Source organism: Perissodus microlepis, chromosome 22 (assembly GCF_051167445.1).
Source record: "Perissodus microlepis isolate ML-2025 ecotype Zambia chromosome 22, ASM5116744v1, whole genome shotgun sequence".
NCBI lineage: Eukaryota > Metazoa > Chordata > Actinopteri > Cichliformes > Cichlidae > Perissodus > Perissodus microlepis.
In genome coordinates this window covers 26,472,691-26,496,968 of record NC_140481.1, presented here as the reverse complement: position 1 = coordinate 26,496,968, position 24,278 = coordinate 26,472,691, and the positions used below count along the sequence as shown (strand labels likewise).

The following is a 24,278-nucleotide window of genomic DNA, read 5'->3' as shown; positions in this document are numbered from 1 at the left end:
CACTTTTGTTAAAGTACACCCTGCTTTTTTTGTACCCTTCTGCAGACATGTTTCTTTTAACCTCCCCACACACACACACTGGTGCTCCGCCAGGGATCCAGTGGATTTTGCTCTGGGAGGGTCACACTACAACTTTTATTTTCCCCTTTTTATTTTCATTCGACAGCCTCTTTGCTTTGGATTAGCCTACTCTGTGTCTTCTGCATGTATTCCAGCATGAATACATCACTTTACCGTTCCTACCTCTGTGCTTTATTGTAGCTTCAGTGCAGCTCAAACCTTTTGCTATCAGATTCACAAAGGTTTAATTTGTTTAATTAAACCTTAAATTTTCTCATTCACAAAAAAATCTTCTGAAGCTTCACTCCTTCTCACTTGTTCTTTCTCGGATATAGTCCTTGCTGTCTTATTCTTATGAATGCTTTCCACCATATAGCTCTCCCTCTTGAGCTGATTGTACGTCAGATGACTTATGAACTGTGCTGTATTATAGAAACGTTCATGGATCTCGTAGGCAATTCAAGTTGATCACTCTTCTCTGTTTTTCTTTATTTTAGTCATATTTTACAGTCCAATATGCATCAAATGTTTCTGGTTCTGCTTGCACTCAGTAACAAATCTTGTATTTTTTGTCACTGTTATTTTAAAACTACAAACCCAATTAAAGAGGAGTTCAATCTTCCCTGCACTCAACTTTATAATTCTAGTTGCTTTTGAAGAAGCCTTTTAATGGTAATTTAGAGTCAGTGCTTGAAGTTCATGCATATATACTCCATCCTATAAAGATAGATAATCAGCTTGTGTCTAAATACTTTTTGCTACTATACCAAAAGCTACGTCTATTTATTCTAAAACATATATCTTTCTGTATATTCCCACAGTGGATTAAACATCTGCTACTGAAATCTGAGCCCATACATCATAGTTTAAGAGTTTAATACTAATATTTTTGGTCAATGAACGTATCATGTAGTGCAGTGATTTATCATCACCACGTTCCACCCTGCAGATTTAATCAGCTCACTTCGTGCTGATGCGGTAAATTTCATTATAGAAAACGATTAAAGTTGGAAGAAGATGTGAAAAGCACAAAAAGACAGATCAGCAGTGACCTGTATTAACTGCCATGCTGTCCAACAATCTGTGGCTGCCTGTTCTCAGCACAATACTGTGGAGGTGGCAAACTCTCCTCCACACCAACTGTGCATATTCTCCAGGAACTGAGCGGAAAATGGTGACGATCACGCCAACACTCACACTTTTCACACGATTGTGCTTCGAGGCCTGAAGCTGCCAGCCGTCCATCCCGAGCAACAGGTGGACCGGGACGGGTGGGAATTACATAATGATGACGCCCCCTTTTCTCCCATGATTCCCGTCATCTTTAGCTCAGCTTTTTTTCATCCTTCCCCTTCTTGGTTTTGGATGATATTAGTAGAAACTAACCTGCTGTCAGTGACTCAGTTTCCAAGACTGTAAACTAGTTTCTTTATCTTTTTTCCTAAATTAAGAGTTATCTGTCTTTACTTTAGAGTGGAAGCTAAATCTACATTGAAAGGATATTAAAATAGATTTAAAATGATTCATCTGCTAATTAATAAATACTAAAATGAGAATTTTTGAGCCTTTAATCAGTTACAAGAAAAACCTCTGCCTTATCATTGCAGCAACCTCTCCTGTCTCCAAATTAATTTAAATATTCAGACATAAATTAACTTGATTGTCTGAGAGATATCATTGCTTTGTATTCAGTTCCTGTTTAAACATCTTCACTTGATTACATTATTCAAATCACAGGAGCTCTGCCACAGAGAAAAGTAATATGTAGAAATGAAAGAGTTTTACTGCCCCCTAAAGGACATAGCTGGGCAGTACCAAATGTGTGACAAGAGCAAACAGTTCATCACAACTGACACAAGATCATTCCTTTCCCTCAGTCAGAAGAAGTGTTTGATTGCTATTCTGTAGCATTGTAGAGCTGCTCTGCAGGCACTGTGGTGCTCTTAAGTCATTTTAGAAGGTTTAACCCATCTTCACTGGCTTTAATAAAATAAAATAAAAATGTTTGTACATTTAAAGTTGCACCATTTATTTTAGCTGTAGAGCTGAATTTAGCTCAAGGAGAATATAGATCCCTACACAATTTTCAAGGGATGTTATATTGTGACACAAAGACCAAACAGTAGTAGAGAAAGAACCCATGTGCACACACATGGTGGTGTTGGGAAGGAAGACTTTCTAATTAAGAGAGACTTCCAGGAGAATCAGGCTCAGGGTGGGGCAGCTGCTCGGTTTGTAGTTTATGTTTTGTCCTGTTTGTTTGTGCTTTTGTGTTTTTCTCTGCTCTTTCCTCTCACACCCCAAAGAGGCAGCCTGAATCTGAAGCAGCCCACCTTACTTTCAAATTAATGCACAGATTAGCATCTTCTTACCGCTCTGAACTTGAACTTACTCCCGCTAGAAGTTTGCTTAACAGATGCTTCAGTTTAAAACACAGAGGAGATCTCGCAGTAGGAGTGGCTACTGTAAATGATCTGAAAACCCATTTTCAGACTCAATTCTAATGGTTTTTTTCTTGTTACTGTTTAATTGTTTTTTCCCATTTATTTTATGATTTATTTCATGTTTTCAAATGTTTTATTTTATTATTTTAGTTGTATAGTACTTTGTTCCACACCTCACCTGTTTAAATGTCCTTGTAAATAAATTTGTTTGACTAACTTAAGGATAGTTCACTCCGATTATCACAAGTCTAAAAGCTGAGAGGGTTTCTGTCTCCTGAATCCATTGACAGTGGAGGAGAGGATCCTGATAGCCTCTACCTCTCACTCTACTTTTGGAAGCTCTGCTGGAATCATATGATTAGGTCTTTAAGGTCTGTCTATTCAGAGAAGCCTGAATTACAGCCTCAAAGTAACAAAAGCTTTGTCATACGTTATTCTGAATTTGTCGTGCTCAAGTTAATCTTTATGTCTCACTGTTATTTGTCTCTTGGCCTGTTTTCTTTTGATGGTTGTGTCCTGTTGCAGTTTTACTTCCTTTTCCCCTTCAGTGTGATTATCTGCTTTGCGTTTATTAGTCTCACTTGTGTTTGATTGCATTCACACGTATCTTTTTCCTGGCTATTTCTCCTCTGCATACGGCAGCTGCACCAAAGCAGATAGAGTGAGGCTTCAGAGTGTGGTCAAGACAGCACAAAAGATCATCGGCTGCCCTCTCCCCTCCCTGATGGACATTTATTCCTCCCGCTGCCTCACCAGAGCAGCAAACATTATCAAGGACAGCTCCCACCCTGGCTTCAACATGTTCAGCCTGCTTCCCTCAGGGAAGCGCTACAGGTGCATCAACACAAAAACCCACAGACTAAAAAACAGTTTCTTCCCCAAAGCGATAACCACCCTGAACTCACACATGCACAGATAACACAGCCCCCCCACTTCCCACTTCCTCTATGGACCACCACTGTGCAATACCAATCCTATGTGCAACAACTCAACTGTATATACATAACACTATTTATACCAATTCTATGTGCAATAACTCAACTGTATATACATAACACTATTTATACCAATTCCATGTGCAATAACTCAACTGTATATACATAACTATTTATACCAATTCCATGTGCAATAACTCAACTGTATATACATAACACTATTTATTACATATTACTTACGGCTTGTATATTGTACATTTTTTATATATATATATATATATATATAATATATATATATATGTTTTTCCCTATGTTAATACTGTCCATATGTACATAGCGCTGCAGAACTGTACCCCCCCCCAGCATGTTTACACTGAGTAGGAGATGCTCTGTATCTCATTGTACAACTGTATAGTGACAATAAAGGCATTCTATTCTATTCTATTCTATGTAGTCTTTCCCCTTCTTATGATCTCTGTTTGTCTCTGATCTCCTGGAATTTGTACTTGCTTTGGACTTTTGAATTGTTCTAATCAAAGATTCATTTTTTGTTACTTTGTTTGCACAACTTGCATTTCAGTGCTCTCTGCAGTCCACTCCCAACAGAATTAACGCCATTAACAATATGTTTCTTTACAGATATTTTGAGAACTTCTGATGCAAAATCCAGTGAATCCAGTGACTCTGTACTTAAGTAGAAAATTCTAGGCTGAATAATCAGATATTTCTCTTTAATTAATGTATTTATGAGCTTTACCCTTTCACTACCATTTTAATATTCATTGCTCACCCTCTTTGCTTTGTGGTTACTTATTCTCGGTGCAGTGCTGTTTTGCTCATGACTTTTTCACAACTTCTGTATTCTTATCCAACCATTAGGTCAACTCTGTGGAGCACTTTGGTCGGTTTTTATTGTATTATGTGCTGTGCAGATAAAAGTTCTGCTGCTCCCTGCTGTCTACTGCTGCAAAGCTATTAAACAATGATTTTAAAAACATTCCAATAAGTTATTGTACTGCTGAGGGAAGCGCAGGCCACTGCTTATAAAAGACCGGCCACAACAGATACAGCAGAGATCAATCACAGCATTCCCAACTGTTTTCCTAACTGCTTGTCCAGGTGGGATTACTCTATTCCAGCTGTCATGGGGAGAGATTTCAGGTGCACCCTGGACTGGTTGACATATTTACATCTATGTCACTTGTGAATCACCAGTTAATCACCTAAAATGCATGTCTTTGGAATGTGGGAGAAAGGGAGAGAAGGCGGAGAATACCCAAACTGGCAAAGAGAGAACATGAAAACTCTACACAGAAAGGCCCCAGCCGGAGAGGAGGCTTAAAACAGGAGCATTTTTGTGAGATAAAAATGTCAAATTCCAGATTTTCAGTGTTAAATTTGACGATAATTTGATGATGACACAACAGCGCTTCCCATGTTTACAGGAAGAGACGCATAATACCAGAGGTAGCGTAAGATCCAATCTCTAAATCTTCAAATCTTCAAAGCCAGAATTAAATATATGAAGGTAGACAATGAAGTGAGCAACGAGTACACTAGAAAACAAAAACTAAGAAAAAGAATAAGATCAAAGAGGTTAAACAGGAATTAGTGGGAAACATGAGAAAACAGACGATTTGATCAAGAGCTAGGCCACTCCTGAAAAACCTCCTCTCTCTGGCATACATCTGTAAAAGCCTGCTTACGCCACACACCCATTTGGTTTCATTTCTGGTTGTCAGCCTCTCTCAAAGTTATCAGGAGGATCTGTGAAGCCCAGAGCTGCCAGCGATCCTCTGATGCCTTCCTCAAAATTGCAGCCTCTGGCTTAGCGTTTTGCTTCATTATCAATAAATGTTTTTCATTCCTTGCTAGTGAAATATATGTTATAATATAACATGCATGACTGTAAGCTTGATATGTGTTAAAAGATGGATGGATGCTTCCAGGCTGGAAGTAAAGCTGAAGGATGAAACAGTGTGAACGATTTAAAGATTAAACAGAAGTAGAAACTCATGTCAAAACAAAAAACCCCCAATGTGGTTAATTTCTCTCGCTTCACAAAGCTCCGAAAAAACCTCAGAGGACATATAACTGTTTTCATGGGCCAACCGCAGCCTCCAAGATGAGAAAGCGAGATCTCCTGTGTGAAACCACTGAAGTGTTCCTTGAAAGAAAAAGCATAGAGTAAAACCTGCTGAACTTCTGTACGTCACCCAGGAAGTAACAGGAGCCGCATAATTTTATTTTTGTCCCATTTATATTTAGAAAGGTGTATAGAAAGGAAAAAGAAGCAAAGGAGACAAATCTGCAGAAATTCAACAGATTAAGCTGAGCTGGAGGGCTTGATGGTGTCTGAGCTCGAAAACATTTAGCTACCGTATTTCCCACAGTAAGTGGATCACTAACTACAAACACAAGTGTTGCTTAGGTTTGACAAAATGCTATAAAAGATGCCAGCGAGAGAAAGATTGGATGCTCTGCAGGTGTCTGATGAATATGGATGTATTGTAAGCCTGTAACATATGTATTTATCAGTGCGTCCGTGTCTCTTCTCAAAGCGCTATAAACATAAAAGTGGCCGTTCTGTTTGAGTTATATTACAGCTTCACAATGTGCGCTGCAATCCAACACAGGCCCACTCATATAGTGCACAGTAAATAAAAAAAATATGCATTTGTCAGCTGTGTGTGTGTGTTTGGGGGCGGGGCTGGTGGGGTGTCACGCTTGCTTTTGTATTTCATCACACATACACTGTATATGCCATAAATCCCTCAGTGCATAAGAGCATTTTAAAATGTAAAATGACCTTTGACCACTCTGATTTACCGAGACGCTGGCAGGTCATTTTAAAGGAACTTATTCCAAGCCAGCCGAGACCCATATGGCTGTCAACTTTGCACACACACACACACACACACTAAAGAGTCATGACTCACGTCTAGTCATAAACAAGCTACCCGCCGCTCTGACCCTGACCTCCTTCAATTAATGGTAAGTACACTGTGGGGTCCAGTATATAACATCCACTGACAGAAAGCTTCACTCCTACTCATAAGGCAGCTCTCTTGTTTTCTTCACCGCCCTGATAGTCACTTCCTCAGTACGACACACACACACACACAGCTGCACGATAAATGCAGAGGGAGCCTGATTGTGTTCATCACAACAGCAGAAGGCTGCATTTGTTCTGGGCAGCATTCAGGTGTAACAGTGTGGAGGTATGTGGGTGTGAAAAAAATCACATTCATAATTCATTAAGTTATGAATGTGCTCATTGCGATGTAACCCAGGGTCTCCAAACACAGCGTTAAACTCAAAGATTTGAATGTTATTCTTTTTTCCCATCACACTCTCAGAGCACTGTTACAGAACAAAAATCAAGCTCACGATCACGTCTTAACGGTGCTTTTCAGAAAGATTAAACATTTTATTTGCTAGATATAGTAATATGTAGTATAGTAATAAAGACACTTAAAATACAGATTTTTATATGTTTATGTTTTATAGCTCAAGATATTAAATAAGTAAAAATAATGAGCTTCATGGACGTTTCGAGAGTGGCTCCACCACCAAAGCCAGGGCTGTATTGCACAGCTCTATATTAAAGACACGTTGTATTCACACTTAATTTAAGTTTTTTTCTTTGCCCACTTTCCATAAACTTTCATGAAATTAATTTTTGTAGTTTTTGTGTAATTTTGCTGACAAAAAAGTCAAACGAGCAGCTTTCATCACATACCTCAAGCGGCAAATTAGCCAGCTAATTCCCAACGATACTCCTGGGTTTTTGTACACGTGTTTGTCGGCACAGGGATAGAACGGAGAGAAAATGATATGCCTAAGGACGTGGGAGGCTTGATTTAAACATCTTTAATTTGGAATTAAAAATGAAAGAAGAAACACTTGAACAGCATGTGGTGTCATGATCCCAGGGATTCCTGGCATTTCTTGTTTAATATTAAAACCAGGCCCTGCTGTGCTTGTTCATTTCACTCATATTTATTGTTCTTCTTCTTTTCAGGTTGCATATTCACAGTATAGACCAAATAATTAAGTGTGTACACTATTAGCATCACTAATATAGATATGCATGACACCCAGTGACCTCACAGTGCCACTGCACTAAAAATTGTTTTGCAGCGCATACATAATGTCAACAATGCACACACTTGTAGTGTAGCTCTAATGTTGCTGTTTGCTTCAAGATCAGCTACTGTACATAATATATATAAACTGTGAGGATATGAGTGTTGTAAAAGTAGTTCCCAAAAGCTATATAGATATAGTCCCAATATCCTAAGTACTTGTAGTGTAACGGTTAATTGATTAATGCGTAGGAGGAGTTGGGCAGCAGACACATATGCCTATATTATGAGCATTATAGTAAGATTGAGTGTTTGTTTTATTCCTGATTGTGTGACTTGCTTAATTTAACCTGTGTTTCAGTCTCTTGTTTCTAATCAGCAGTTAGTCCTCAGTGTATACATAGTCCTGTTTTCTCCAACCTTTTGCTGTTTATTTGAGCTTTGGCTATCAGCTGGATCCATTAAGTCAATCCTTGTTTTCTATTTGGAGTTTAGCTTCTGTTTTGACTTTTCCTATTTTTCCCAGTAATAATAGTTCAGATCTTTGTGTTTTGTGTTTTTATTCATTTTGTTTTCTTATTTTTCGGCCTCCCTGGTGTTTCCTTTTGTGTCTTGTTCAGAGTGAATTTGTGCTTAGTTATCTTTTTGTGTTACTTTGTCAGTAACTCTTATCTTGTCTTTAGTTCGACTTGTTGATCAGCTTGATCCTGAGCACCTGTTTCTTGTTCTTTTCTGTTTCCTTCTTCCACAATCACCATTTGTGTATAACTAGTCCTTTCTTCCCATCACTCTCTGTCATGATGTCTCTTTGTCTTTCCCTCCATGTACTCCTGTGAATCTTTAGATTTGCATTTTTGGACTACTGCATTAGTCTAATAACTGGCTTGCCTTTTGTTAACATCAGTATGCTTCTTGGATCCTGCTCTCCACAAATAATGAAACAGCTTTTAAATAAAGCTGACCTTTTGGTTTGAGTGTATAGGTCTGCATTTGGGTGAACAGGTCTGATATTTGAGTATATTCTATTGCCAGGGCTACATTTCTCAGTTTAAAAAACATTATTCACAACAAAATTTGGTCTTCTTCCTTTTCCCAAATTCCAAAGCTTAAACAAAATTTGGTTTTCTTTTCTCAGTAGTTTCATAAACATACAAACATATCTCCTGTGAAAAGAAAGACTTTTCCTTTGCAGTTAGTTGTTCCGAAAAAGTGAATTTTTAAAAATCGGAATAGTCTACTGAAAGGACAGTTCAGCTGAAATCCATTTTACTGTGGTTCTTTTATTCCTCTGGGATGGTCAAAAACAGCAAAACATACATTCTGGATTTCTATGTCTGATGTCTGAGATGTCTGAGACACTCTCTGCACTCTGCTGGTGACAAAAGTGGGTCAAGTTATCAGATTAAATCTGTCCTGGTTGTCATTTTCAGAGAAGAAAACATAATAATAGACTGTGCTGACATTTAATTTACCTGTTTGATTGACAGTGTCTTATAGAAATGATTGCTCCACTATCTCTAGTGCAGCAAGAGAGCAAAGGAATGATCCAGTGCTTATTGCTCCATTTAGTATGTCAGAAAAAGGTATAATATCTCTCAGTACCAAATGCATTATGCCAAAAATCCCTGGATGTCCTCCTGCATTTCATCATATTTGCAGTTTGCAAGCTAAGGTGCCTTGCAGATTATTTTTGTCCTCCACACTGAGTATGTGGATTGTTGGTGTTTTCTCTTTAACACTGTAAGATGGCCATTGTTGTAATCTGAGACTGTATAATTAAACCTGAACTGAATAAGGTGAGTCTACATCCTTTGATAATCCCAACTTTACATATGCTAACAAGCTCACAATAACAGTGACATCATGCTAATTTTCAGCAGGCATAAACATTGTTTCCTGTCTGAGTTCAGCATGCTATCATTTGCTAACTAGCATTAAGTGCAGCTAAGCGTGATGGTCACTGTTCTTTGTCATAAACAAAGACAGGCAAAGCAACAGTTTCTGGTTCATCATTTTACATCATTTGAGTGCCATGGATGTCCACAACTTCAGCTCCTGTTCTAAATCATTGCTAATGTATTTATTACAGGGAGTGCAGAATTATTAGGCAAATGAGTATTTTGTCCACATCATCCTCTTCATGCATGTTGTCTTACTCCAAGCTGTATAGGCTCGAAAGCCTACTACCAATTAAGCATATTAGGTGATGTGCATCTCTGTAATGAGAAGGGGTGTGGTCTAATGACATCAACACCCTATATCAGGTGTGCATAATTATTAAGCAACTTCCTTTCCTTTGGCAAAATGGGTCAAAAGAAGGACTTGACAGGCTCAGAAAAGTCAAAAATAGTGAGATATCTTGCAGAGGGATGCAGCAGTCTCAAAATTGCAAAGCTTCTGAAGCGTGATCATCGAACAATCAAGCGTTTCATTCAAAATAGTCAACAGGGTCGCAAGAAGCGTGTGGAAAAACCAAGGCGCAAAATAACTGCCCATGAAGTGAGAAAAGTCAAGCGTGCAGCTGCCAACATGCCACTTGCCACCAGTTTGGCCATATTTCAGAGCTGCAACATCACTGGAGTGCCCAAAAGCACAAGGTGTGCAATACTCAGAGACATGGCCAAGGTAAGAAAGGCTGAAAGACGACCACCACTGAACAAGACACACAAGCTGAAACGTCAAGACTGGGCCAAGAAATATCTCAAGACTGATTTTTCTAAGGTTTTATGGACTGATGAAATGAGAGTGAGTCTTGATGGGCCAGATGGATGGGCCCGTGGCTGGATTGGTAAAGGGCAGAGAGCTCCAGTCCGACTCAGACGCCAGCAAGGTGGAGGTGGAGTACTGGTTTGGGCTGGTATCATCAAAGATGAGCTTGTGGGGCCTTTTCGGGTTGAGGATGGAGTCAAGCTCAACTCCCAGTCCTACTGCCAGTTTCTGGAAGACACCTTCTTCAAGCAGTGGTACAGGAAGAAGTCTGCATCCTTCAAGAAAAACATGATTTTCATGCAGGACAATGCTCCATCACACGCGTCCAAGTACTCCACAGTGTGGCTGGCAAGAAAGGGTATAAAAGAAGAAAAACTAATGACATGGCCACCTTGTTCACCTGATCTGAACCCCATTGAGAACCTGTGGTCCATCATCAAATGTGAGATTTACAAGGAGGGAAAACAGTACACCTCTCTGAACAGTGTCTGGGAGGCTGTGGTTGCTGCTGCACACAATGTTGATGGTGAACAGATCAAAACACTGACAGAATCCATGGATGGCAGGCTTTTGAGTGTCCTTGCAAAGAAAGGTGGCTATATTGGTCGCTGATTTGTTTTTGTTTTGTTTTTGAATGTCAGAAATGTATATTTGTGAATGTGGAGATGTTATATTGGTTTCACTGGTAAAAATAAATAATTGAAATGGGTATATATTTGTTTTTTGTTAAGTTGCCTAATAATTATGCACAGTAATAGTCACCTGCACACACAGATATCCCCCTAAAATAGCTAAAACTAAAAACAAACTAAAAACTACTTCCAAAAACATTCAGCTTTGATATTAATGAGTTTTTTGGGTTCATTGAGAACATGGTTGTTGTTCAATAATAAAATTATTCCTCAAAAATACAACTTGCCTAATAATTCTGCACTCCCTGTATATACTCAGGTGCAAGTTCCAACACTGCCAGTTTTATTTAATTTCACATGTATATTAAATGTAACTCGTTAACCTAGAAGAGGACCATATTCAGATTAGATTAGTGAATACCCCATAGGTGGAGAGGCAGGATTAGGCACCATGGGCAGGTCGACAGACAACTGACTTTATATTTGTTATATAAAACACTGAAAAATAATTGACCGATGGCCATTTAATTAATAGGCTTTACCCTGTTTAGTTTTTTTTGTTATTTTTGGTGATGGCCATGCTCTGGATTGTCTCACTCCGACAACGCCCGCCTTTTTTTACCTGTGTACTTCTACTTGTTATCAATTCTATTACATCAGTATATGTCTATATCTTCTCTTTTACTTTTTTACTTTGTCATTATTATTATTATTATTACTTTATAGCATTAATATTACTGTTATTATTGTTCTTATTATCATTATCATTTTATTATTATTATCATTTTGTCCCATTTTATTTGACCGATGACAGAATATAGTGAAACCTACTCATATGCACTACAAACATTATTATGTCCCTACTCTCCCAGTGATTGCTCATCTTGTGGTTCTTGTAAGTCTGTGTCATTATCCTGAATGTATTTCATTCCTGCATTGTTTAAAGAAAGCAAATAAATACAAATAATAAACCCACATGTATATTATGTTATGTATAACAAAATACAAGTGCCCTAAATGTACATAGGAAACATACATTAAATTCCTCGTTCATTACACCATAAACCTAACTTTGTTTTTGAGAATTCAGGTACATGAAGTGTTAGTTTCCCAGAAACATATTTATGCAGTTAGCATAAAGATAAAGCACTTTGATAATGATTAAAGCATCTGCTGACATATTTTATGTATTTGGACTCATTTCAGATTCTTCTGTTGTGTTATCCTGGAATCAGGCCTGAATATTTTCTGTCTGGAAATAAACAGATGGCCCAAAGCTGATGTTGTGTGCAGTTTAAAATGTGTTTTTGCTAACATAAAACTCACTTGTAAATAGTAAAAGTGTATTCTCCCAGCAATTTTGCACATTTTTCATGTTTTTGTGTGTTCTGTAGTCATGATCGTTAATCTGTACCTGCAGTTTATTTTCACACTGTTCTGGGTTTGCGTGAAATCTACAATAAGGGGGGAAAAGTCAGTCTCAGAAATATGACGCAGCAACTGTTCAGACAATCTGCTGCAAAACAACAACAGAAAACGGTCCTCCCGAGACAGATTTTGGAGAAGCGGGTTCAGCTGAAAGTTCATCTACATCAGCCTCAAAAACCAGACGTTCAGTCAGGATCACGTCCAATAACTCATGTGTAAACTCACATGTTTGTTTGTGGGTGCGGAAACACAGATGGAATAGAAAAGGGCTCAAACTCCCAGCTTATGCACTGCTGCTGGCAGTTCTGCTGCACTCCTGATCTCAGGGCAAATGTGCTTTGATATCTGTGGGATTTTTTTTCTTTTTATCATTTCCCTATATGAACTTCAATGAAAACATCTTTAAGTAGTGCTGAGTGAGAGCAAAGAGAGCTCAGCTTTAAATCGCAGCTTTGCTCAGCTCTTACTGTATGCACCCTGCCTCTGAGTGGTGACCACAACACACAAATCAGTCTCAGACATACAGTGTGAGTCTCTGTGCATCCACCGTCACTGCTCTGTCCAGTCAGCCCTCCTCCCAGCCCTGCTGCAAGGCCATCTGACTTCGTTTGTGTCCTAGCCTAACCTTGGACCAGCGTCTTTGCCTCTGCTGCTGCTGGCTTCCCATCAGCTATTCTTAGCTTCACTTGTGCTCTGGCTTCACAGCAGATCCGTCAGTGTAAAATGCCACACTTCACCGGATGGTGTAAATAAAATGGGCCTGCTGGTTGGGAGCATCTCTGGAGGAAATGACAAATCACTTTAGATCATAAACAACAGAGCAGCGGTGTTACTAGAAAAACATCTCATGGGGAGTAGTCTGGTGGTTTTCTGTCTGGCTGTGATGGAGCAAAATATTTGCAGGCTGTCCTCTCAATACATCTCTCAGTGGTTGGCTTTCCTTTTGCTGCAACTCTGCACTTAAAGTCGTATTTAGACAGATGAATTTTTCCTTTTTCTATTTACTGCCGAGGGGATGTGGTTGCAGGGGGAGATTAGGTTAGACACACTAAAACCCCAGGAGAACACATCACTACTAAAGCACCGTGCTGTCAGACACCAAGAGGCTGCAGCTGAATAACTGTTTGATGCTTTGCTCAAAGGAACTGATTGCATTGCAGGTGGAGGGGGGAGGTGGTGCTGAAGAGCTACGTCTTCATTTCCTGTTTGTCTTTTTTAAAAAGATAACTATAATATTTTTGAAAAATATTCAAAGATGTGTCTTTTCACACAGCTCAATATTTAAATTTTATGACATTTTTTGGTTACACAAAATTCATCAGCATCCTCCTGTTGCATTTTGGTATGTGAACCATGCCGTGTGGCACGTTCCACACTGGACTGATGCCAGCTGCCCCCTCAGGTAAGAAAGGTGGTTTAAGTGGCTTTGAATGCGTCATGGCTGTTGGTACTACAGAGGCTTGTCTGAGGTTTTCAGAAACTGCTGATCTACTGGGATTTTCCAAAACAACTGTTTCTATGATTTACAGAGAATGGTCCAAAAAACAAAAGAAAGTGTCTTGTAAGCGACACTGTTTTGTACTGATACGATGGCAACAGAAACTCAAATAGCCACTTGTTACAACTAAGGCAGGCAGAAGAACATCTCTGAATGCACAATATGTCAAACCTTGAAGCAGAGCAGCAGAAGACCACACTGGGTGCCGCTCCTGTCAGGTGAGAAAATGAAAGTAAGGCTGCGATTGGCACAGGCTCGCCATAATTAGACAACTCAAGATTAAATACAAAATCTTAGTTCGTTTGATGAGCCTCAATTTCTGCTGCGACGTTTGGATCAGAATTTGACATATATGGCATGGAGGTGGAGATCCACCCTGCCTCAGATCAACAGTGCCGGCTGCTGCTGGTGGTGTAATGGAATGGGAGATATTTTCTTGGCACACTTTGGGCCTTTTAGTACCAACTGAGCATCATTTAAATGCTAAAGTCTGCCTAGGTATTGTTGCTGATCATGACCACAGTGTACCCACCATGGGACAAAGCTCAAATCTTCTCAAACTAGTTTACTGAACATGACAGTCGTATGTGCAGCCAACAAATCTGCAGCAAGTGTGTGATGCTTTCATGTCAACATTGACCAAATTCACTGAGGAATGTTTCCAGCACCTTGTTCGATCTATGCCACTCTATGCCTCTGAGAGCAAAAGAGGCTCCTACCCAGTACTGTTAAAGTGTATATATATATATATGGTAAATGGCCTGTATTTGTATAGCGCTTTTACTAGTCCCCAAGGACCCCAAATTGCTTTACACATTCAGTCATCCACCCATTCACACACTGGTGATGGCAAGCTACATTGTAGCCACAGCCACCCTGGGGCGCACTGACAGAGTCGAGGCTGCCGGACACTGGCGCCACCGGACCCTCTGACCACCACCAGTAGGCAACGGGTGAAGTGTCTTGCCCAAGGACACAACGACCGAGACGGTCCAAGCCGGGGCTCGAACCGGCAACCTTCCGATTACAAGACGAACTCACAACTCTTGAGCCACGATCGATATACATCTATATGTCGTATTTATGCGTTTACAGTAATGTCTTCAGAGGGTTTAGTGTTGTACACCACGCTTTCCAGTATGCAGAAAACTGCTAAAATATTGATGTTTACTGCTGAAAGTTCTAAAACAGAGGTTATTTTTCCAAGTTGTATACTTTGCTCCGCATACTGTAGAAAACAGAGCTGTAGGACAAAAGTGCACAAACACAAAACTAACAGACTGTGGGCAGCATGCACAGTAAAGCAAAGAAAGAGAGAAACTTTGCATCAATCAAATATTGCCTAAAGTAACATATCTAACCTTGGTTATCGCCCACATCAGCTCGGCCACCTCTACTTAATTGCCAGAGGAAGAGACAAGAGTGCATCATTGTGCTGAAACGATCTGTCCTTTGGTAAGTGGAGCTGGAGATAAAGAACTGTAAATTCTGACCCTGAAAGTGCAACAAGATAAATCTGAAGGGTCACAAGCTGTGTGAACCTGCTATAGGTGATTTCATAAAGTCATTGCTTGTTGCTGAAATACTAAAGTGATCTTTCTTACTGAGTGTCAGAGTGTTGTCTAAATGCCTCAAAAGTTTAAAATGAAAATATTTCCTTTTGTGGAATAAAAAACAGGACAGTCTTACTGTGGGCACGTAACAATAAATAGATCAATAAACAAGTAAATAAATAAATAAAACTCTGTTTAATTACTAAATAAAAATGATACAGAAAATAATTTAGCAATAATTAATTAAATAATTCAGTTAAAGAAGAGTAAATGAATGCTGTAGATGTAAATTAACAAATTAAAAATAAATATCAAATACATGGTAAATGAAAATGAAGAATACTCTCATCAAATAATGCAAAATGCTTGAGATTCACTATAAAACATAATATTCATAATAATATACTCACACTGTTTAAATAAAACTTTAACTACTAAACACGGGAGAGTAAGACATCGAACTGTACTGTGTAAGTATAAAATAATAAGTATCCCAAACCTTACTTACGTGCTTAAATTTATAAATGAATATGTTCAGATATTTTCTACCACGGCTCAAAAGTGCAGTGCTTAATGAATTTATGAGCTCAGGTTTATGCTGCCCCAAATTAATAGCATTGGTAATTGTCAAAATCATTTTTATGTTTCTACAGTGGTTAATTCACCAGCACATGCAAGCGCTTTATTCCAAATTATGCTTTTAATGCTGAAATAGTGTTGTTATCCATTAATTTCAATTAGTTTTCCAAAAAAACAAGAAAAATAATAAATGACATAATTATTTCTTGATAAAGATGCTAAATTACAGTTATTTACTTATATCTCCAAACAGAAAAAAAAATAGTTTTTTAGTTAAATGTTATACTTGATTACTTTTCCCCAAAATTTGGATATAAAAATGTGACATCAGTTTGTAATTTGCTTGTAAAATAAAGACATAATTTTTAGTTTTAAACAAGGTCTTGGAAGATTGTTAAATATTTGTGTTTTCTTGTTTGTGTGTCACCAAGTAACTGAACCCAACTAACTGCATGAATCTGGACTTTGGGAGGAAGCCAGAGAAGCCAGAGAGACACAAACATGGGGAGAACATGTAAACTCCACACTCCAGATGGTGGATTCAAACACAGGACCCTCTTGCTGTGAGGCAACAGTGCTAACCCGCCCATCTGTTGTGCCTGGCTAATCATTGTCTCCCTATTTCAGTTGTGTGAATGGCTGGAGACATTTTTCCAAGCAGCTTCACACATTGAAAACTGACTGGGAAAAGCCAAAGCGAGTAGAGAACAGAGAGCGTCCCCCGAGCTGGGCTCAGCCGCAGGATGGCTGTCTTAAAAATGTTACATGTGGACAGATGTAAACAAAAGCAGTTTGAGGTTTTCTGTGCTGAACCCACGAGTTGTTGAGTCTTACACCACAGCTGCTGTTTCACATTTTACTGTAGGGTGCAGCATTTGCTTTTAGAGAAACCAACAAGTGCATAAGTGTCTCACTTTGGTCACACCCACTGATCTAAGTCACTCCATTACTATTCTCTTATTGATTATTATTCCTCTTTTCTCTTTTTATTTGATCACTTACATATTTAGTTTTTACTGTAGTTTGGTCTCTTGAGTGTAGTTTATCATTTTGGCACAGACTACATTCGATATATGTGTAAATACAAATGTTGCACTTCATTCTTAATCATTTTCTTCTGTTTTTGTCCCTTGTGAGATGAATTTTCATAATCTTCTATTAGTTTATTAATGTTGTTTTGAGTGAGGCTTTGAGGTAGCCAAATATCCTTTTATTGCAACCACGGGAGTCAGTTTAATTCTCTGCAATGAAGAGCTAATTTGGTTTAAAGCACATATCAGAAAGGGATTAAATGATTAAAGGGGCTACAGTTCCACAGGAGGTTGTAGTGCAGAGGTTGAACATTTCCAGCGTGCCTGCAGACTACACGTCTACTCGGTATTCTCTGTTGCAAAACTGTGAAATATTTTTGCTTTAAACACAGTTCCTCTTTTAAATATCATGAATGTTAAACCCACCCTTGGGTGTTACTTTTGCTCCCTCTCCCTGTAAAAGACTGTAACTTCTGTATGTATAGTGATACAGCATACAATGAGTATCCAGAAGCATCAACATGGTGGATCCTAGCAAATGAACTTCAATAGCAGAGCAATGGAGCATTTTCTAATCAGGACCTCTGGATGCCTTCAGTATAACCTATATATGCTTCAGTGCAGAAAAGACTGTTCTGTTTATTTGGACAAGTTTCCCTAAGGGAGTATCCTTAATCCAGCTGTCATTTAAATATATTGGGAATGGCATGCTAACTTTTAAACACTTTATGTGATAGGGAAGCTTATTAGCTCCTGAAAAGCTGCCAGTTTGGAGGTCATCACCCAGCATTGACTATAAGGCATTTGTCACAGTTTACACTGAAAATCAAAGTCATCTCGTGTCTTCTCAAAAAAAGGAACAGTCATTCAAATTATTGGTAACTATCTGAATCTTTTTTTTTTAATCACTCATTGATATTTTTATATGTGCCTTTGTCACAGTTATATATTGTGGGAACTCCTAATACAGATTATGATGTTATATATGTTGGATGCTGGAGCAATAAATCAGACACGTTCAAGACTTTTATGGAGGACACGGCTGTAGCTGCTGTTGAAGATGTTCAGGGCGAAGCACCAACGTTTGTTTATCATGGATTTCTTTCTGCACAGCAAGCAGATAATTTCCTTAAAATGTTCCAAAACACACCAACAACACAAACACAGTCAAGAGGTCCATTTCAGTTACTGAGTAACAGAGATTGTGCCTGGTCACCTAGTCCGCACGCATCTATTAAAGTGGCCCTGACCCTGTGGATGGATACCTTTGTACTTAGCTATGGATAAGGACAGCTACAAACAACATGACCAAGTAGCTTTTCCTGTTATAGTTTTTTTTCTCTCTAGGTCACCTGAAGAGTGTATGTGTAGTTGTTGCACTGTAGTTAAGTGTCCTATGGTCACAAAAGTGGACATTAAAATAACACCGTGGTAAATCTTAAGGTAATTTGAAAAGGTAAATTAAAACAATTCTAGTCTCCACCCTTTCTTAAAAAAATCATACTTCTCTGCTATTGTTCTTCTGGCAGGCTGTAAAAATGTTTATCCCTGCTGTGCAGTTGGACATTTTAACGTCAGTCGTCACTGACTCGTTTTTTTGAGCCAGCCTCAAGTGGTCATTAGGGGTACTGCAGCTTTTGGCTCACCTTCGCAGCTGAGTTTCCATCTCCAGCTTTCTGTCCATTTTGTTTGAATAAATTAAGACTTTATTCGTTTGAAAGTTTTAGAGGTCCCGATTTGTGAATTTTTGTGACACAGCCAGGCTCTGCCTGTTTCCAAGGTTTGTGATTAGCTTTTTTTTAACCTTCAAAAGAAAGAAAACTCAGAAGAAAAAAATTCAAGAGTTTACTCCAGACTCCTTGGCAGGGCTTTGAAGCTGCAGCTACCCTTAGATTATTAAATAGGATTTTAACAAAATCTGAAATAAACTGAGTTTTATATATAAAAGAGGAGGAACTTGGACCCATGACTTTATTATTTCTGAAAGCTCAACCTCAGCCCTGATTGTCCAAGACTAGTTTTGTTTAGAGGGCTTGTTCCATCAGCTGCAGGATCTCTGCCCTCCACATGAACTCCAACTACCTAAAAAGGGGCCAAACCTGGAAAACCACTTTCTCTTCAGCAGTCAATATAGCATCTATCACTCACCCAAGATTTCTGCTTTGCAAAAAAAGAGCCACACACACAAGGCAGCCTTGATAAACAGCTTGCAACATGTAACAATCTTCGTTATTCATTTTTAGTGTTTTTTTTATATGACTGTAGAAACCTTCCAGCAGAACAAGGCTTTTTGACCTCTGACCTCCAATAAAGGGTTGCAGGGCATCTCAACCACTATCGATGTATTGCATTTACTGCAGACCCCATGGGTCGCAGTAAAGGCCAAGTATCACGGAGTTGTTGGTCACATCTCAACTGCTGGATGAATTGTAATGAAGCGTAAACATTCGTGATCTCCTGGTGATTCTCTCTCTTTTCCTCCAGCGCCGCCCTGTGTGTTTTGGATTAAAATGTCTCTCAGCTGTTGACCGGATTGCATTAAAATCTGCTTCTGACATTCGTGGATGAAAAATTTTAGCAACTTTGACAAGCGCCTGGAGAAAGCGTACCTTAATTTGAAGTGTTTCAGCTCTTGCTCACAGCGCACATTCAGCCGCCTCCTGCCTCTCATCTGATTAGTGGTCTGTATGTGTCGGGGAACACTGAAGTTGGCTCGGTAATAAGCATTATAAGGCGGTCTGCCGGAGCCCAGTCTGGCTGTGGGAGGGGTCTGCCAAACCTTTCCCTCTAATTGACCAGAGAGCAGAATCAGTCGGGGGAAGCGAGCGACCACAGACGGAGAGAGAGGTACTCAGCAGACCGCATGTTGGTGCTTAATAGCGTATAATTGGAACACATTACCTGGAATTAGATTTATTAGGCGTCGCATGGTTACTAAGTGTTTTGGAAAAGCGATTTGAAAGCCAGAAAAAACCAAAAGCTTAAATGTTGGTAAGCAGTGTAGCTATTTTATTGCCTGTAATTTTACTGTCTGGCGCTGAATTATTCTTTAGACTTCCTTCGCTACACTTTAAAATGCGTGCATGCCCACGGGTGAGAGAAGCGCAACCTATAGATTTTCCTTGTAAAGAATGAAAGTTCAGCGAGTTTAAACATCTTACTGTTTTCTTTTGCGTGTGCGTGTGTGTTTCACTTCCACAGACGGACGCATGGGCTCGATAAAACGGGAAACCCAGCCCAAGCCCAAATGGCTGATCTGGAACTGTTTTACTTTGATCAGCCGGATCCCAGAGACGTCTCCCTGGTTTTAGATGAAGAAAGTATCGGCGACGGCGGTGAAAAGTCACTTCATCCCGGCGGAGGAGAGTGTTCAGCACCATGGACAGAGATCAGGGGAGCTCCGCGTCCGGAGGAGGAAACGGAAACATCTTTTACTTGCAAACACCAACATGATGAAGATGCTGATGATGTCCAGCTGATAGGTGCGAGTCCAGAAACCTGCAGACTGAGTCGGCGATCCTCGAGTGAACTGTACGAGGAGGAGGAGGAGGTAATGGAGGAAGCGGAGGGGGACATCCCGGAACTTTACTTGCTGTCCGACGACGACCTCTCCTCTGAGGACTCGGGGAAGTCTGTGGATTACGGCTTCATCATCGCCGTGACTTGTCTGATAACTGGCATCTCTCTGGTCGCCATAGCTTACACGGTCCCCAGGGACGTCCGGGTGGACCCGGACACTGTGACCGCCCGGGAGATGGAGCGTCTAGAGAGGGAGAAAGCCAGAGTGGGAGCCCATCTGGACCGGTGTGTCATAGCGGGACTGTGTCTGCTCACCCTCGGGGGCGTGCTGCTGTCCACGCTGCTCATGATCTCCATGTGGAAAGGGGAGATGATGAGGAGGAAAGCCTTCGCCTATTCCAAACACGCAGCAAAGTTGTACGGATCCATCAGTTTGAGAGCTGGCTCCAGCCCCACTCGGGAATCCTGCTCACATTTGTCAGTGGCTGACGAGGATTTAGAAGTGCTCAGCTGAAATTATGGACAGGACAAGCGGAAAAGACTCAGAAAGTGCTTAGAAAATCCTGTCAGAGCTGTCCTATAATCGGCAGGTTTAATGCCTTTTTCATTTCTAACAGCTAATGCTAGTATTTTGGTTAATAGATAGACTTCTTTTGAAAGGATAGGCTTGCATTTTTTCACGTCTGTTGTAATACAGTCCCCCCCATGTGGGAGTTATTGGTTGCTGTTATTGTCCCTTCAGCTCATCCAATCTCAGTACAGATGAGGGGCCACAATCCACAATCCTCTTTCTGGGTAGATGCAGAAATATATATATATAAAAATAAGGCTAAATATAGTAGTTTGATTTGCATGAATACAGCCCAAAAGAACAGAGCTATTGAAGAACTCACAGGGCTATTTGATAGCAGTAAGTTGCTTTAGGTACCGTGAAGCATGAAATACAGTCAGGAAGCCCAGGCTGTGCAACAGATGCACTGAATGTGCCAAAACCAAAACACTGCACAGCAGGTTTCTAAAACACTGAAAGCTGGAAAGCTATAATGGTGGCTATCATTTTCTCATTTGTGTTTTCAGTTGTGGAGGAAATACCAAAAAAATAAGTGGTCACATCACAAGTGAGCATTCGATTTAATGAAATGGGCCTCTTCAGTTTTCTTGAACGCTACTGTGAGCACTAATATGTTACCCCAGTCAAAACAAGCATCACTCTTTGTGTTTTTATCCATCCGCTGAAGCGAAAACACAATGAGGAAAACTTGATTTTTGTTATGGTCAGTTTAGACTGCTGAAGCCTGATGTCAGCTTCCATTATTCATGTGTGAAAAGGGATTGTGGTTTTAGTCCACCATCACTCAGATTAGGAACAGTTACAGCAAACAAAGACATGTTTTTGTGCACCCACTATGTGTGCATGCTAGTGTTGTGTTAAGATAGACTTGAGCAAATGTCAATCTATTCTTTGGGTATGTATAGACGGTGATGTGCCATATAAACACCGAGACTTCTGAGGCTAAAACCACGATGTATTCTTTCCTGAAATAAATATTTTGTTTACATTGGCGGTACCGTAGGTGGTTTTCCTTGTGAGGATCTCTGACCTAACTTGTTGTTTACCACTGCATCCGCTGCTGCTAATGATGCTGCAACTTCAGGAAACACTTTAAATGCCAGCACAGACTTGCGTGTTGAAAGGCCTGTATGCTGTAGCTGCAAACCTGAACCAGGAGTGGTGTCGTGCTGTAAAGATCTGTAGCCTTCAGTTTCCACCTTGTCAGCAACAGAACCCTGCTGAATTACAACTAACAAAGCTGTGCAGAGCAGGCTTAGAAAAATAACAATAGCATGAGTCCATGTTGGAAATTCTGTTTGACATAAATGTGGCTTGGTGAAGCGATGCTTGTATTTGCTCAGATTTGTTGAGACGCAAATAGTAATACCACAGGAGGTGTAATTAGATTTTGTGGTTGAGCACCGATGTCGGGGAAGCTCAGTGTACGCCGGATACACTTGGGGGTTTTGACTGCAGATGTTCAAACGCTGACAGAAAAAGACAGAAAGAGAATCAACAAACCCCTGGGGAAAAGCTCTCCTGGTAATTGGAGTTACTTAATTGCTCATGGGAGGCATGTGAATCAGTGAAAAATAAAACAACCCCAGAGCATTTCAACAGCTATCTCAATCAAGCCGCTTATCAAAAGAACCAAACCATTCCAGCTGCAATATTAGAGTGAAATGTCACAATGTATTGAAAGGGGAGGAAGCGAAGAATCGCCCGCTCTCACAAAAGAAGCTGCGAACAAACAGTTTTATCCCCTGCTTGGGGTGTGCAGACATGTGTGCTGTGCAATAATTGGAAGTGCTTATGGCTGGCAGGATTACATTATCCTCCACATGACCTTCCTTCTCTCACCTCGTTAATGTAATTAAATAGGTGCAATCCGCTGACCTGTGTATGAAATATTAAGTCGATTTCTGATGCTAATCTGTCCTTATTTAATGTAGCATCCCGAGGAGTAGTTTTTACAGTTGGGTGACGCTTTCTTGAATTTAGATGCTTTCTTAGATGCTTTTATTTTGGGGTGAAGTGTTGAGAATCTCTTACTTTTCCCAAGCTTCTCTTATCTGCAGCAGCTGACTATTTCTCACGTTTTCCGCGGATTGCCTTTTTCCATAGCTTTCATAGAACAGTAGTGAGCTTGTTGCATTAAATGTGTGGGAGAGAGTGGTATTGCATAGTAAGAGAGTCAGTATTCACAGTAGTGGAAACATGAAAGTCAGACTCCTAAATCAACGCAACCTGCAAAGCACTCAGCCCTATTGGGGCTGGCGTCTGCAGAGATATTAGTCTTTCCAGCCCTTGTTCATTAGAAATTCTCCCAGTTGGTATACTTATTTTGAGATTTGTCTATGAGCATGCAGAAAATGTCTAATTTTAACATCAAATTATCTATGTATATGGGAATTAGAGACAATAAAATGTCCCACCAGTAATAAAGTTATGTTTTTTTCCAGCTTTAAGTAGCTTTGAGTTATTTTTTTTTCCTTTAAAGTATTTGAAAACCTGGTAATAGAAGGTCCACATTAGTCATAGTTTATTTAATTCCACTGCCTCCAAGGCCAAGAATAAAGACTCGTGCTTACCTTTAAAAAGTCTTTAATACACTGAGTAATATTTGTGACTCCAAGTGCAACAAAAACAGTCAAATTTATTGTTAATGGAAACCCCCAAACTATTCATAAATCCATGAAACGTTGTGTCATTTCCAGCATGTCTGCATTTCCGGAGAAAGACATAATTATAGTCGTTCAGCTAAATTCCACTCCTGGTCATCCACACCCACCTTCACAGTTAACTGCTTCCATGAAAGAACTCATTTGTGTAATGCAATGATGACATGCAAACGTTCAACACTTGGTGAACACTTCTGTACAGCTGCGTGGATATGGTTTGATCAGGGTGTGACTGCCATTGGCGTTTTCTAGATAACAATCTAGTGATTTTTAAGGATTTCATGACATTGTAGAGGCATTTATAAGGTTATGATATGTTCAGTCAAGCAAAGACAATTATTTCACAACCCAGAGTTTACCCCCAACAACTAATGGGAGTACAACCGGGAGCTGGAATAAAGTTACAGCAACATATGTTCAGAACTGATCCAGAAGACCTTTTATTTTACTTACTTTTCTCCAAGTCCTCCTCCCCATTTTTATCATATTTTACAGTCATATAAAAGCGATTTAATAAAGTTTAGTTCAACCCAAATGACTTAAGTTACACACAGTGCACCACCACTAA

The 24,278-nt window shown here is 39.7% G+C and overlaps 1 protein-coding gene across 2 annotated transcripts; it reads left to right on the top strand.

Moving 5' to 3' along the window:
* The first annotated feature begins 19,464 nt into the window (after window positions 1-19,464).
* LOC146363327 (transmembrane protein 74) lies at window positions 19,465-22,038 on the top strand. 2 transcript variants are annotated; one of them, XM_084919333.1, is made up of 2 exons: window positions 19,465-19,804; window positions 20,159-22,038. In XM_084919333.1, exon 2 carries the CDS (start codon window positions 20,205-20,207, stop codon window positions 20,988-20,990), a length of 786 nt encoding a protein of 261 aa, XP_084775459.1. In that variant the 5' UTR covers window positions 19,465-19,804; window positions 20,159-20,204; the 3' UTR covers window positions 20,991-22,038. The 2 variants fall into 2 exon arrangements, with proteins under 2 accessions (XP_084775459.1, XP_084775460.1); XM_084919334.1 differs by lacking the exon at window positions 19,465-19,804 and adding an exon at window positions 19,811-19,948.
* Window positions 22,039-24,278: the final 2,240 nt, after the last annotated feature.

What these genes read in the sequence shown, in the direction of transcription:
- LOC146363327 (XM_084919333.1), top strand. Translation starts at nt 20,205, where the DNA reads ATGGCTGATCTGGAACTGTTTTACTTTGATCAGCCGGATCCCAGAGAC.